At 42.8% G+C, this 13488-nt stretch overlaps 1 protein-coding gene across 1 annotated transcript in view; it reads left to right on the top strand.

Annotated features, from left to right (window-relative positions):
* The window catches only part of LOC306912637 (cullin-1), a 38003-nt gene that overhangs the window by 15496 nt on the left and 9019 nt on the right, over nucleotides 1-13488 (top strand). The window contains exons 2-13 of the mRNA XM_079489005.1: nucleotides 891-1317; nucleotides 4262-4436; nucleotides 5487-5654; nucleotides 6779-6829; nucleotides 7258-7348; nucleotides 9039-9202; nucleotides 9881-10043; nucleotides 10556-10686; nucleotides 11070-11177; nucleotides 11751-11857; nucleotides 12217-12265; nucleotides 13240-13371. Of these exons, the coding sequence (XP_079345131.1) occupies nucleotides 1178-1317; nucleotides 4262-4436; nucleotides 5487-5654; nucleotides 6779-6829; nucleotides 7258-7348; nucleotides 9039-9202; nucleotides 9881-10043; nucleotides 10556-10686; nucleotides 11070-11177; nucleotides 11751-11857; nucleotides 12217-12265; nucleotides 13240-13371 (1479 nt within the window). The 5' untranslated portion in view covers nucleotides 891-1177. The remainder of the gene's footprint in view (nucleotides 1-890; nucleotides 1318-4261; nucleotides 4437-5486; nucleotides 5655-6778; nucleotides 6830-7257; nucleotides 7349-9038; nucleotides 9203-9880; nucleotides 10044-10555; nucleotides 10687-11069; nucleotides 11178-11750; nucleotides 11858-12216; nucleotides 12266-13239; nucleotides 13372-13488) is intronic.

The raw sequence follows: 13488 nt of genomic DNA, 5'->3' as shown, positions 1-13488 counted from the left end.
GTCGTGGCACTCCCTCTTTAACAATATGGGCTTGGTGCTTGTAGTTGTAACAGTGTAGTTTATAATAAATGTGATTATTCTGTGAGCAGCCCTGGGAAGGAAGGCAAAACGGGGAAGGAGGAAGTAGTACAGTGGACTAATCTGCAATTAGCAGCGTGACGTCAGGGTCTGGTCGGCATGGCTACGATCAGGCAGGGAGCCAGGTGTCCCAAGGATAAACCCTTCCTCGCTGCTTTGAACTGAGTTGACACTGTCACAACAAATATAATACACTGTCAACTGCTGCTTCAACAATCAACACAGTTACACAACCCAGGGGTGCAACTGTCGATTCGTTTCCTAGCGATTATTCTGTTGAATAATTGAGAAATGTTTGAATGTTTTTATTTTATATATATATATATATATATATATATATATATATACACACACACACACACACACACCAGTAAGACGCCCTGAGGGCGAGAAGCGACCTCACCACTAAATGGCGAGGTCGTGCTGAAACAACAGGTCTGGGAATGCCCATATATGGACCTTTTTTAGAGTTGGTGGCCGGCTCCATAGCATGCAGATCTAGGTCTAGTCTTCTCCATGTATGGTATCCAGGGTTTGATGAGGTCAGTGTCGTCACTGTCGTGATCTTCATATATGGAGATGGCCATATATAGAGCGTGTCACAAGGCGTGACGGACGGACAGACGGACTGACTGACATGAAATGCAGGTTTTCCGTCGCAATCAACAAATTAAAATGATTGTTTTGTAAAAGAAATCGAAGAGAAAAACCAAAATTTCAATTTCCCCACTAAATGTATTTATTAAAATCAAGTGATTATGTTTCATAATTGATGAACTAACCCCTCTGCTTTTTGATCTGTTTTCTCCCAGGTCATCTGATGAGGAGTTCCACCACCAGCTGAGGTTGCTGTTTGGCAGAGGCTTGGCAGACAGCACCACCTAGGTGCGTGGAGGAGGGTACTGCAGCCTTTTCTCTCTTTCTCCGCAAACCAAAGTGCCATCTCTCCTGAAAGTGCCGCCGCTGCCAGATGGACACCACACCCTGAGAAGCAGAGCAGCACAAGGAAAGCACCACGACAGGCGACGGGGAGGGTGGAGAGAGAGAGAGAGAGAGAGAGAGAGGAGGCTAACGTAGGGAGACTGAGAAGGGTGACAGAATGTCTTCTAACCGGACCCAGAATCCCCATGGACTGAAACAGATCGGGCTGGACCAGATCTGGGATGACCTGCGGGCCGGGATACAGCAGGTGTACACGCGGCAGAGCATGGCCAAGGCTCGCTACATGGAACTCTACACGTATCCCCCACATGCTAAGAATGAGGAGTCTGTGCGGGAGGCACGGTTGTGGTTGTGTGTTTGGCTGTGTGATTGTGTGTGTTACATGATTTCTCCATGGATCTCTACCAAGAAATTCCCAAGCCTACATGCAACACCAAGTGTCTGGAGGATGAAATTGAATGCATTAGTTTTGTTTTGTATTAATTTGCAAGGAATCTTTCCTCACCTGACTTGTCAGAGGAGAGAAGGAATTGATGTCGAAAAGGTTGTTGATTAGAAGAACTCGTACCAATGCTGGCTTTTCCTGGTAGTTGGGTAGTTCTCACTCTCACTATAATCTTAGAGACATTCATTTTGTGAATTTAGTATTCTATCAGGAAGTTAACTATGTTCCCTAGAGTGCCAGATCTAAATAACTCACAGAATATGCCAGTACTTCTGGCCTGGGTCCCCACCGAATAGCACTATTATAAAACATGCACTAAATAATACTGGAAGGGCATTGTTTGCAGAATGAAAGCTATTTTTTGCAGTTTATAGCTCTTTATCCACTTAGGGTTAACAGCTATTACAATCACGGTCTATCTGTGACAAGGAATCCCCCCATGCCTGTTTATTATTCGCCTTGTAAATGTAAATGTAATGCTCGTAAACAAGGATCACTCCATCAAGATCATCATATTAAGATGATAATGACAAAGCCTTTCTTTCGGCACTAATAATAATAATTGCACTAATAATGCACTGTTACCCTAATGATGTGAGATGTCAGGAGACAATGTCTTAAGACAGTTGCAGCCCTGTACAATTCAGCAATTGCATGTATAGTTTCAGAACTAGTGTATCGGAGTGTCCAGGTGCCACAAGGTGAAGCTGTAGGATGTCCCTGCAGTCTTAAACGTCCAGTTGTTCTCAACATTTTCTGGACCGGGGCCCACATGAAAATCTCAAAGGCGTTTGCGGCCCACCCATCTGACCACTGAACAAGTTAAGTGGGTCGTGTGTATTTTCAGAGGAAGTTTATTTTAAAATAAACCCGCTCAGACCTGACCCGCGTTCATCCGCGGGTTACAGGGCGACCTGCGCATCACTAGTGGCGCTATAACGGGTCAAGTCACGTCTTTACATGCACTGATCTGCATAAAACATTGTATGCACACTCCCTACAGGCCAAGGAAATGCGTCTGCCCAGCATTTTTCAACTCTGCCTTTTAGTGTTGCTGTTTTTTAATAGTTTAAACTAGGAAAAAAGAATACATGTACTTTTTTAACATATTTTAATATTATGAAATATAGTTGTATAGTATCATTAAAGGAGCATTCAGTGATTTGTACCAAGATGTGCACATGCACACGCTCTACACTGGGGGAAGTACAACAGACCAACAGCACGTGCACCAATGCCCGCCCCACTCGATCATGATTGGAGGAAGGCCCCTCTCATCCTTATTGGATGAAGGCTTTGCCACCCAAAGCCCAAACCGAAACTAGGGTTTTTTGACCCCAGGGGCTCACTGGGGACAGGGAGGAACTCCTTATATGGTCAGCACACTTTATAGTAGGGAGGATTATCCAAAACATAAGAAAAAATAGATAGTTTAAGTGAAATCACTGAATATACCTTTAAAATAGTAGTGTTTTGCCAATTATTTGGGGGCCCACTTGCAATATCCTCAGGACAGGTTGAGAATCGCTGTTCTAATATCTGAGTTTAGAATGCTTTTCCAGTTGAAGTGAGCTGGAGGAATGAGCTTAGAACCAGCCTGAAAGCAGTACTTTCCTCTCCAGTGGACATGCTTCATCATCTCGCAAGACATTTCCCAGATATCATTCCCCGTTCAATCCAGCAGAATTAAACGGCTCCAATTCAGCTTCCTGACTGACATTTCTGCTTATTAGAGCCTTTTTTGGGGGCGATCTCACGCTTGCCGTTTCTCGCTGATAGCTCCCAGGTGTCTGAAGATTCTCTGACCTGAATCATGAATTTTATATTTTACATTTTATATTTGCATTTTACGGACACAATTGCAGTACAATAAGCATGAATTCCGACTTCAGGCAATAATTCAAAGAGTGAGTTAAAGATGCACTCCTTACTGCTTGTGATGATGTAGATCCAGGAGCTTGAATTGAGCACATCTCTAAACATTAGAACATTCTAAACGTTTATAGAGGCTGCACAAAATGTTTGGAGGATCATTCTGCCGTGTTGGAAGAGCGATGGCAGAATCAGTTTGTAATTGTTGTGGCCTCTTCCTTCCTGACTAAACGATGACAAAGCACTTTATTCCTGTGTAATGAGAGGTGATATTTAAATTAAAATGTTGAAAAGGTTCAGGGAGGTAGAAATGATGATATCACAAACTTCCCCTTTGCTGTGCGCCGAGTAATTGTTGCTGTGTGCCATCTAATTGTAGTTTAATCACCCTCCAAACATCCCCGGGGAGGCCTCTGGTGTAGCGAGGTCTGCATGACCCTAATTATTATGGAGACCTGAAATAAAATTATACGATGCCACAATCTCACCACAAGTTCACAACAATCTCCGTTTTAGTGCCACTTCATACAACATGGAGGCACGTGACTCCTAACCATTCTGTGACAGGGCCCTGATTAAACCAGATTAGTTGTGACATACACGCTTTGCAAAGGCAGCTTCTTTAAACTCACTATGACATGTTTAGTCTGTAATGAGGAAATTCTGTTTATATAAGGACGTCTATGCATGTTTATGCGCTAGCCTTCCCCCAGATCTATCAACGTGTGATATTTTTAAATGGTTTTAAAATATTAATAACAAAGCGATGGTTTTACATGCAAGGTTTCCACCGGACAGCGAGAATATCCATATCTGTGATGTGCATATTGTGTATGATCTATTCTATACACAACGCGTCAACGTAATTGCTTTTTTTTTGCACTTATTTCCATGTTTTGTACTGGCCTTAACCCCTTGCCTCAGACATGTATATAACTACTGTACCAGTGTGCACCAGTCCAGCCAGGGCCGGGGCTCTGTACCTGCCACCAAGCCTTCCAAGAAGACCACCACTCCGGGCGGAGCCCAGTTTGTAGGCCTAGAACTCTACAAGAGACTCAAAGAGTTCCTCAAGAACTATTTAACCAGCCTGCTTAAGGTCAGTCCTTAATAATACACAGTACACAATATGCACACTAACATAATCTAGCAAAGAAGCCTGCTTATGGTCGGTCCATTATATGCACACGTCATCAGTCCATAGTTGCATTAGGGGTGCGATGGTTCTCGGTTTGATATTGAATGGTACAGTTCCATATCCACTGTTCAGTACACACTGGTGAATTGGCACACTTTTGCAGTCATTTGATTTTACACTGATTAATTCTTACTGCCAAAATAGTGTCACCTGAGAAAACCTTGTCACCTTTGTCTGGACAAGGGGAGCTTGAGCTCGCCTCGTTCAAAACAAATTTCCAACGCAAACCGTTTTCTCCAGCTCAGTGCACTATGACAGCAGAGAGAGACAACTCTTGTAAGCAAAGACAAGACAACCAAAAACTATGGTGGTCCCTCCCTCCCCCTCGCACGGTGAAGTCCGTGACATAACGTTCTTTTTCCGGAATTTGTCTCGATGGATTTATTTTTTATTTTCTTCGAGATAAGGAGAGAATTTGGTTCTTAGAATTTAAACGAACAAAAACGTGACTCAAAATCAGATGTACCATGGGCTAACTCGATCATTGCACCCCTACATCACATAGGTTTATAATATAAAGTTTATTAACAACACACATGCACACTGTATAACACATACCAGATTTGGACTTGGCTTATGTTTACATGCACTTGTTAATTGGAAGTTGGAAAGTCAGGCTGAAATAGGACGTGAAGGAAGTAAATTTAATAGAGATTAGAAAATGAAGTGTCAACTTACATTAACACAATTCTTTATTTTTTCGTCCCCCTCCATTCTTCCCACATCTTCTTCTATTCTACTTTCTCTATTGTTCTTTTCGTATCTCTTTGCCTTTCCTCCCTCCCTCCCTCCCATTCATCCTCCATCTCCCTCCCTTCCTGTCTTCCTTCCTCTATCTTTCCTTCCTTCATTCCTTCCCTCCTTTCTCCCCGCTCTCTCTCTCTCTCTCTCTCTCTCTCTCGCTATCTCGCTATAACTCTCTCCTTCCTTCCTTCTATCCCTGCCTTCCAGGATGGAGAGGACCTGATGGATGAGTGTGTGTTGAAGTTCTATACACAACAGTGGGAGGACTACCGTTTCTCCAGTAAAGTGCTCAATGGGATCTGTGCCTACCTCAACCGCCATTGGGTCCGACGGGAGTGTGATGAGGGACGCAAGGGCATCTACGAGATCTACTCGGTAAGCGCGCGCACACACACGGGGCGGCCTGTGTACGGGTACAGGCTTTAGTTCCGACATACTATTGATCCGAAACCTCAATCCCTAACCTAACCATAACCGCAAGCGCGGGAGCAGCGCATGTCCGACCATCGCATTTTTGCATCGCAACGCATGTCCCCGTGCTTCGGACCTTTGGTGCGTCGGATCTGCGTGTGTACCCCCTGTGTACAGCTTGCAGTTGGAAGGTCACCGGTTATAATCACCCACCTGGGGAAACTGAGTTAATACACAGGGAAAGTCAGTTGGTTTCATACAGGAAACGCATGTATAAGTGTAAAATGTCCAGAAGTGTAGCTTCAGCAGATGGAAAAAATAAACAATACATAACTTGCAAGCGAAAAGTCTTGGGTAACAGGCTTTGGGTTGCGGGGCTAGCTGGACGAAGTGACGAGAGATGCCCTCTCACTGCCTCATCTATCATCTACAGTATGTGCCCTTAAGCAAGGCACACAACGCCTGTCTAACCCTCACCCCAGGAGTGCTTAATGACAAACCCCTGGTAGTACTGCGTCCTCTGTTTAAGTGTCTACTGATTGAGTATAAAGCATTCTGTTGTTGACTGAGAGCTTGCGTGCTCAGCATATTTTTAGAAGTCTCCCGGTGTCCTCCATTCACCTCGTCAGTTGAACAGATGCTTGTGGGCAGTGCTGGCTAACTGTGCCAACTGCTGCTGCTTAGATAAGATGAGGCTTTTATCCATCCATAAAGAGGAAATTGGGACGCTGGAGCAGCCTGTAGCAGTAATACGGATACAGACAGACCACCACTTAAAATGAAAACAGCACAGGATGACATATGTTAATTCTCTATCATTAATTTGTGGTTTTATGCGGTACGTTGATCTTCTATTAATCCTCTCATTCTCCTCTTCTGCTCTCCTGTCCTCCCAAACCACATCTTCCCCTCTCCATCCTCTCTTCTTCCCTCTCCATTACTCGTTCCTCTCCTCCTCTCACCTCCTCTTCATCTTTCACCCTGCGCCCTCCTCCACCTCCCCCTCTTCATCTTCCACCCTGCGCCCTCCTCCACCTCCTCCTCTTCATCTTCCACCCTGCGCCCTCCTCCACCTCCTCCTCTCCCAGCTGGCGTTGGTGACATGGAGAGAGTGTTTATTCAGACCCCTCAACAAGCAGGTGAGTGGAACTCGATCTCACAGACACGCGGTGATGCCGTCTAGCTAGCTGATCTGAGAGAAGATAATTAACCACTGAAACCCTTGTACAATGAATAGCGAAAATAGCACATCTACAAGCTCAGCTCACGATGCTTCTCATTTTGTGGGCTTCTAGTAGTTTGGCTGTTGACATGGAATTTGCTTCCATTTTTGACCAATGTTTGCCTCATATGACATGCCCAGAATTGGGATGATAGGGTTCATTGGTCTTTGATAAAAAAAAACATACAATGATGATCAAAGCAATGATCTCTCTCTCACTGTCTCTCTCTTGCTCTCTCTCTCTCTCTCTCTCTCTCTCTCTCTCTCTCTCTCTCTCTCTCTCTCTCTCTCTCTCTCTCTCTCTCTCTCTCTCTCTCTCTCTCTCTCTCTCTCTCTCTCTCTCAGGTAACAAATGCAGTGCTGAAGCTAATAGAGAGGGAGAGGAACGGAGAGACCATTAACACCAGACTCATCAGTGGCGTGGTTCAGTCTTATGGTACGTTAACCTCTCGATGATGACCCATGTGTAGTGTCAATTCATCATGATCATGTCATGTTACTGTATTTATGGACGGGGTTTCTAGTTACGTCGGATTTGATTTAAAACATGCTTTTGACAAATTGGTCATGTGCTTTTAAATATATCTTATATATATATATCTTTTTAATATTTGAATGGTGTATGCTCTCTAGTGGCTTACAATTAGACTCAAAGTAAATTATTTTTGTATAGCACATTGCATGCAGGTGCGATCTCGATATGCCTCACTTTATCAAGTAGTAGTGAAATACGCCAAGTCAAGTAGCAGAAATATACAGTACCCTAATCATAAGCACACACTCATACAAATATTAGCACACACATTTTAACCATTAAAGGCCTAGGAGAACAGAAAGCTCTTACCCTATTTATTATTATGATAATTATCATTTAGAACAATTTCTATAGAGATCAGGTCATTGGGTGATGTGTTGTAAAGAATAGGTCCCCACCCACAGACACAGATACACCCCTTATCATTTCATACACTTATCCACTGCCACTTATGGACTCCAGTTTTCGGTGATAAGGTGACCACCGAAAATGACAACATGACATCACAGCGCGGTGGTAAGCGACTCACCCAAACGCATCGCGTGGATAGGCCGTTACAAAAGTACCAGGTTAAACGAACACAATCAGGATAAGTGTTACTATAAAGCGGTATACAGTAATAACTTAGGAGATCAATAGCATTTAAGTTATAAAGTCGGTGAAAAGCAAGTGCAGACAAAGACGCTTTTCTCTTGGTGGTGTTGCTCAGTTCATTTCCTGGGGCAATGAGCTCAGTGGAAAGCGTGTGCATGGATTAAAGTTCTCAGACGCCACTAGTGATCTCAGTCATTTGGATTCCATAGAAGCAAGCATGTCTTATATGGAAGCATGTTGCACACATGGAAGCATGTAGCTCACAAGCATGAAGCATGTAGCTCAGAAAATAGACAGAAAAGAGCCGATCTACAAGCTTGTAGATCGGCTTTTTTCTGTCATTAGTAGTTTTAAGATTAAAGGGTATTTGAAGTTGTTAAACTAGCAGTAGAATACATGTTCAGAAGCATCTTCCATAAACGCAAATGGTGTTGGAAATGCCGCAAAAGGTAAAGCCCCAAACTGTGATGTCTTCAACCGGTTGGACCTATGTAGAACATAGCTTTAGAATGATTATACCTAAACAGAGATTAAAATAGGGTGCATTTTGCATCCCAAAATGCAGTTTATAGTTAAGGGACGCAATAAAACAAAGACCTCTGCATCCACGGGATGCACTACTGTACTACTGTATTGTTTTTTATTCTAGTTTATTTTGCTAGCTTTAGTTATAATAATTTATTCTTCTGTTTTCTACATGAATTTAACCACATTATAACCATATAAAATGAAATGGGAGTTAAATGCTGAAATTTGCAAAAATAGCAAAATATGACTCCTAACATCGTTGAAGAGGGACTCATAAAATGTCCCTGGGACTCATCTAAAAGACCATCCCTGAATCCCGGGACTCATTACATTGAAAACCTATTTGCATCACTGCCTAAACATGATTCAATTCAATTTCAGCCATGAGATTTCATTTAGCTTTATTCCATGCGTGTGTGATTCATGCTGTGACTGACCTCTCTCTCTCTCTCTCTCTCTCTCTCTCCAGTTGAGCTGGGTCTGAATGAGGAGGACGCGTTCGCCAAAGGCCCCACGCTGTCCGTTTACAAGGAGTATTTTGAGTGTCAGTTCCTCACCGACACGGAGCGCTTCTACACGCGAGAGAGCACAGAGTTCCTACTACAGAACCCCGTCACAGAGTACATGAAGAAGGTACGCCATTATTATTATTATTATTACACACGCCTAATATTAAATTACTAATGCTGCTTGCATTATAGCTGTCACTACTAGCTTTTACTACTGCTATTAGTATTACTACTAGGGATGTCCCGGGATCGTGTTTTTTTTTGTGCTCCAGATCCGATTCCGATCATTTGATTTTGAGTATCTGCCGATACGATTATTGCCAATCCGATATTTCTATTTTTGAGTGGTGCAACCACTCCAAGGAACAGCAATGTCTGTGACCTGTGACTTTGTTTGTGACTGTGCTAATGAGAGAGAGAGGGGGGGGGGGGGGGAATTGCACCACTCAGTTCACACAGGTGTGATTTTTATAGAACACTTGCCATATCTGATATCACAATAGTACAATATCCAAAGTCACAGACAATATCCAGTCTAATATCATATGGATTATATAATATTGATACTAGGGATGTCCCGATCATGTTTTTTTGCTCCCGAACCCGATTCCGATCACATGGTCGGATCGGGACAACCCGAACTACTACTAGTATTACTACAGCGATTAGTGCTGTTATGACTTCTTCCACTATTACTGACTGTTGGTGCTGTCCCTAATGCTATCTATGTATGGGTGTGTGTATGCATGCTCGTTTGTCTGTCTTGTGTATGGCTCTGTATTGCACGTGTGCGTGTATTTAGGCTGAGGCTCGTCTGCTAGAGGAACAGCGTCGCGTTCAGGTTTACCTCCACGAGTCCACTCAGGACGAACTGGCCAGGAAGTGTGAACAGGTGCTCATAGAGAAACATCTGGAGATCTTCCACACTGAGTTCCAGAACCTTCTGGACGCTGACAAGAATGAAGGTAGGGCTCCTCCATTGATTCATGCATCAATTTCAATAACTTTTATTTATAAATAACAAGTTGTCTAAAGACAACAGGTAGATCAGTCAAGACCATACTGTTACGCAGACCCACCTGCAGACCTCATCAGCAAGTGCACGGCGACAGTGGCAACAAAATAATTTAAATAAACTACTACAACTGGAAGAAACCTCTAAAAGGTTTTGCAAGGCAGATTTATTGTGCTTCTACACAGCATCCAGTACCATTGGGCATACAGTATGATAAGGCAGCACTCATGGCGTCAATAATATATCATGTATAGTTATATGATCACGTAAGGTGACAGTGAATCAGTACAGTGTATGAAACGGATGCAGCCTCAAATGGGAAACCTTTGATCAAGATTTAGTGATGTTTTTTCCCTTGAGTTGCAGCAACTCGTTTTCAAGTGGGTCCCAAAACCCCCTTGTTCAGATGTATTAATGACGGCTCCAATTAGACATGCATGTGTTTGTCCTCTTCTCTGTCAGACCTGGGCAGGATGTACAACCTGGTGTCGCGCATTACAGACGGTCTGGGGGAGCTGAAGAAACTTCTGGAGACTCACATCCACAACCAGGGCCTGGCCGCCATTGAGAAGTGTGGAGAAGCAGCACTCAACGTATGGACGCCACTGACAAAAAGAACGTCTGATGTTAAAACTAATCCACAAGTCATCACACAATGGTGTCGCTCAACAACGATTGTCACTTTGACATGTTTTTTTCAGTTGAAATTGCTCTTTTACATTGTTGTTGAGCATCACAATTGTGCGATGAAATATGAATTAAAGGTTATGGCCGCATATTTTTTATATTTTTCTAATTGTTCTGCACAATACTAATTATTGAACAATATACCCATAACCACAGCTATCCAATGTAGCGAAGATAACAAGCTATTTGTAATAAGAATGAGGATTTTCACACTTAAACAACAAAAATGGAAAAGTATATGATGGTATCCGATCAAACCAAAGAGCACTGTTTTGACGGTCTGTCCCAGGACCCAAAGGTTTATGTCCAGACTACGTTGGATGTTCATAAGAAGTACAACGCCCTGGTCATGTCTGCCTTCAACAACGACGCTGGCTTTGTGGCTGCCCTCGACAAGGTCAGTGGCACGCCGTATTCCTCAGTTTTGAGCTTTGTCTGGGTTCTAGCATGTCATGGAGTCTGTCTCCAGAAAAAATGCACAAGTGCACAAAGACCCGCACACCGTCTGAATTTGCAATGCGAACACTTTATCTAGGCAACGTTTCGGTCAAAGACCTTCTGCAGGCATGGAGTCTGTCTCCGTAATTTTGTTGCAGTGTTCTGTTGCGAGTCCTTTTTGTCCATTCACTTTGTAAGTAAGTAGTCAGCTGGTATGTGTAATGCTGGTTTTAGGGATAAAATAATTAGTTCCATAATTGATCAATTGAAATCAAGTAAAGTATTAATAATCAAGTTATTAGTTTACTGATGTGTCATTTAAAACATGTGCTACCAAAATGTAAATGCCTGTGTGATGAGTATTTTACATACTTTTGTACTTCATTACCATGTTTTATCAACATTTTATGATTGAGATGTATCAGTTAAGATGATTTTTTGGAAAAAAGTAATCTGTAATAAAAGCGAACCTGCTAGATAATTCCTTGTATGCACCTCGCATTGAGTGTTGTTTGTCATTGTGTCTCTACAGGCTTGTGGTCGTTTCATTAACAACAATGCAGTCACTAAGATGGCTCAGTCCTCCAGCAAGTCTCCTGAACTACTGGCCAGATACTGTGACTCGCTGCTTAAAAAGAGGTGAGTAGGCTTACCAAACAAAGTCCCAGGCCCCAAACGCTTCTAAATACGTTAATCTGTTCAGTAGTTGGAGCCCATTGAAAATTGAATGGTGGTCGGTGCTACAGTGGAACAATACAGGGAGAGAGATTGACGTTCTGAAAAAAAATCTCTAACAAGGAAGTGAATGGGAGGCGAGTTTTAGTGACCACATTGTTTCCTTGTTCCTCGCTTCTCTGGGGCTTGAACGGTGGAAACTTTAATGACTGATTGAAATCAGTCATGTTTTCCAAATGCATTTATTATTGCATTTGTTGAGGTCCTTTATATAGGCAGAAACTAATGGATGTACATTGTGTCTTTCTGTCTGTCCATTTTAGTTCCAAGAACCCAGAGGAGGCAGAACTGGAGGATACACTCAACCAAGTGGTGAGACACTCTGACCTCTATTAGTACAAAACAGTACGTCATCTAGGCAAATAAATACATAGGGATGCTTTGATCTCGCCCCAGCAGTACTCTGTCCTTATGTGACATAGTCTCGCACTAATAAGAGTCAGCACAAGGGGATCAGCGAATGGCAAACTGCACGGTAGCAAAGCCACTTTTGGTCAGTCATCATTTTCAATAAAAAGGATACACTTGTGGAAAGCCCTGCTAAGGCCCCATCTACACTGGCAGCCAAATCCAGCCTCAGTCAGATCCGTGCCACATCCAGATTGGAATCCAATTTGTTTAAATAAGTCTAAACACAAATACGCCACATGGAATTGGATTTTTACAAATGCGGCTTGAGCCACATTCAAAGGTGGTTTCAAATCTGATTTCAGGAGATCCGTCTCAGTCTGAACCTGATCTAAATCGGATTCCACGTGACTTGTTTGAGTTTAGACTTATTTAAACAAATCTGCTTCCAATCTGGATGTGGCACAGATCTGATTCTGGATTTGGCTGCCAGTGTAAAATCAGTCTGAACACAGATCTGTGACAGATCCGATCTGGTCACTTCTGGCAAATGCAGTGTGAACGGTCGGGCCAAAAGATCAGATTTGAGAAATAAATCAGATTTGAATCGTATTTGACTGGATGTGACTGCATTCTACTGAAGCAAAAAATTAACTGATCTAAAAATATTTAATGAAAATGTAAAATACTGGTTGAAATCAAACCAAAGCGGCCAACACTAATATGTTGCATGTGCTTATTGTCATTAGATTAGTTTTTAACTAGGTAGATATTTGTATAGAAAGGCCTAACCGGGGACAGGGGTCGCAAGTTGGCCTCGGCTAGAAACCCCACATACAATGCAATGCTTTCATGTTTTTCTAACTTGATACATTGTTTATTGTATTGTATTTATTCCCCCCCCCCCCCCCCAACATGCAATGTGTATGTGTTACCAGATGGTGGTCTTTAAGTACATCGAGGATAAGGATGTGTTCCAGAAGTTCTATGCTAAGATGCTAGCTAAGCGCCTGGTCCACCAGAACAGTGCTAGCGACGACGCTGAGGCTAGCATGATCTCCAAACTAAAGGTCAGGAGAGACACTCACTCACTCACTCACTCTTATCTATTATACATTTGAAAAGGTGTGCCCAATGCCCAAACCAGGAAAATAAAGTCACCAGCTACTACGTCACTGACACGCTGC

Source organism: Electrona antarctica, assembly GCF_951216825.1.
Source record: "Electrona antarctica genome assembly, chromosome: 20".
Taxonomy (NCBI): Eukaryota; Metazoa; Chordata; class Actinopteri; order Myctophiformes; family Myctophidae; genus Electrona; species Electrona antarctica.
The sequence above is the reverse complement of the archived record's forward strand: the minus strand, read 5'-3'. Positions and strand labels throughout refer to the sequence as shown.